Source organism: Temnothorax curvispinosus, unplaced genomic scaffold (genome assembly GCF_003070985.1).
Source record: "Temnothorax curvispinosus isolate PA1 unplaced genomic scaffold, ASM307098v1 QBEX01011326.1, whole genome shotgun sequence".
NCBI classification, from domain to species: domain Eukaryota; kingdom Metazoa; phylum Arthropoda; class Insecta; order Hymenoptera; family Formicidae; genus Temnothorax; species Temnothorax curvispinosus.
In genome coordinates this window covers 5,169-6,183 of record NW_020221106.1, presented here as the reverse complement: position 1 = coordinate 6,183, position 1,015 = coordinate 5,169, and the positions used below count along the sequence as shown (strand labels likewise).

At 29.3% G+C, this 1,015-nt stretch overlaps 1 protein-coding gene across 1 annotated transcript; it reads left to right on the top strand.

The window, feature by feature from the left end:
- The first annotated feature begins 35 nt into the window (after nucleotides 1-35).
- On the top strand, nucleotides 36-719 carry LOC112461369. Its single transcript, XM_025026585.1, has 2 exons — nucleotides 36-234; nucleotides 336-719. Exons 1-2 carry the CDS (start codon nucleotides 36-38, stop codon nucleotides 545-547), a joined length of 411 nt encoding a protein of 136 aa, XP_024882353.1. The 3' UTR covers nucleotides 548-719.
- Nucleotides 720-1,015: the final 296 nt, after the last annotated feature.

The following is a 1,015-nucleotide window of genomic DNA, read 5'->3' as shown; positions in this document are numbered from 1 at the left end:
ATGATGAGGGGAATCATATTGTTAACCTTAAAAGTATGGGCCAAGCATTACACTGCTGTGCTTGCAAAGAAGTTTTGAGTTTAGATAATATAAATAATGAAGTGCGCAAAGGACTTTTCTCAATACTTCATATTAAGTGCCATAAATGTGGAATTCAAAATGAGGTTAACACTGGCAAGAAAGTTGACTTAGATGGCCACTGTTACACAAATGTGAATCTTCAAGCTGTCCTTGGTAAGATATGAGTTTTTGCTTGCAATTAATTATAACAAATTTTTCTGTTTTATTTAATAATATTTTATGTTATCACTAATAATAAAAAAATTTGTTTGTAGGTGCGATGCACTCTGGTCTTGGATGTACTGGTTTGAACAAAATTCTTGCATGCCTCAATATTCCAGTCATAACAATGGATATGTTCAAAAGATATGAAAGAAAAGTCGGATTAGCCATCGAAAAAGCAGCTGTAGAAAGTTGCCAAAAAGCAGCGTTAGAAGAAAGGCACCTTGTGATAAAGAACACTCAAGAGCTTTGTGATAATTTGTAAGAATTATCATTTTTTTTGTATGAGAATATTTGTAAATTTTATATGCACATTTTTGAATATTCTTTTGGTTAATTGAATTATATATTTATACTGAATTGTAGCTGCGATTTAACTTTTCAATTGTATATTGAATTGTATATTATTGCTTAATTTATAATACATCAATAATGGATTGATATTTAGCTGGGATAAACCTTTATATTTTATATTTAATTGAATTTATGTATTTTACTTGTCATTAAAAAATAAAAACAAACATTACTTAGATTTAAAAAAATAAACATGATTTTTTTCCTTAATATATAGCCATAATTCAAATACGGTTTTTATTTTATTTATAGACCAGCCGACATTGTTCGCGATCTTTATCCTCACCTAACGATTCTTCAATCCTCTAATCAAAGAAGTCCTGAATTTGACCAAGCATGCAGTAGTATTGTAAACATCATAGTTTCGTACGACATGGGC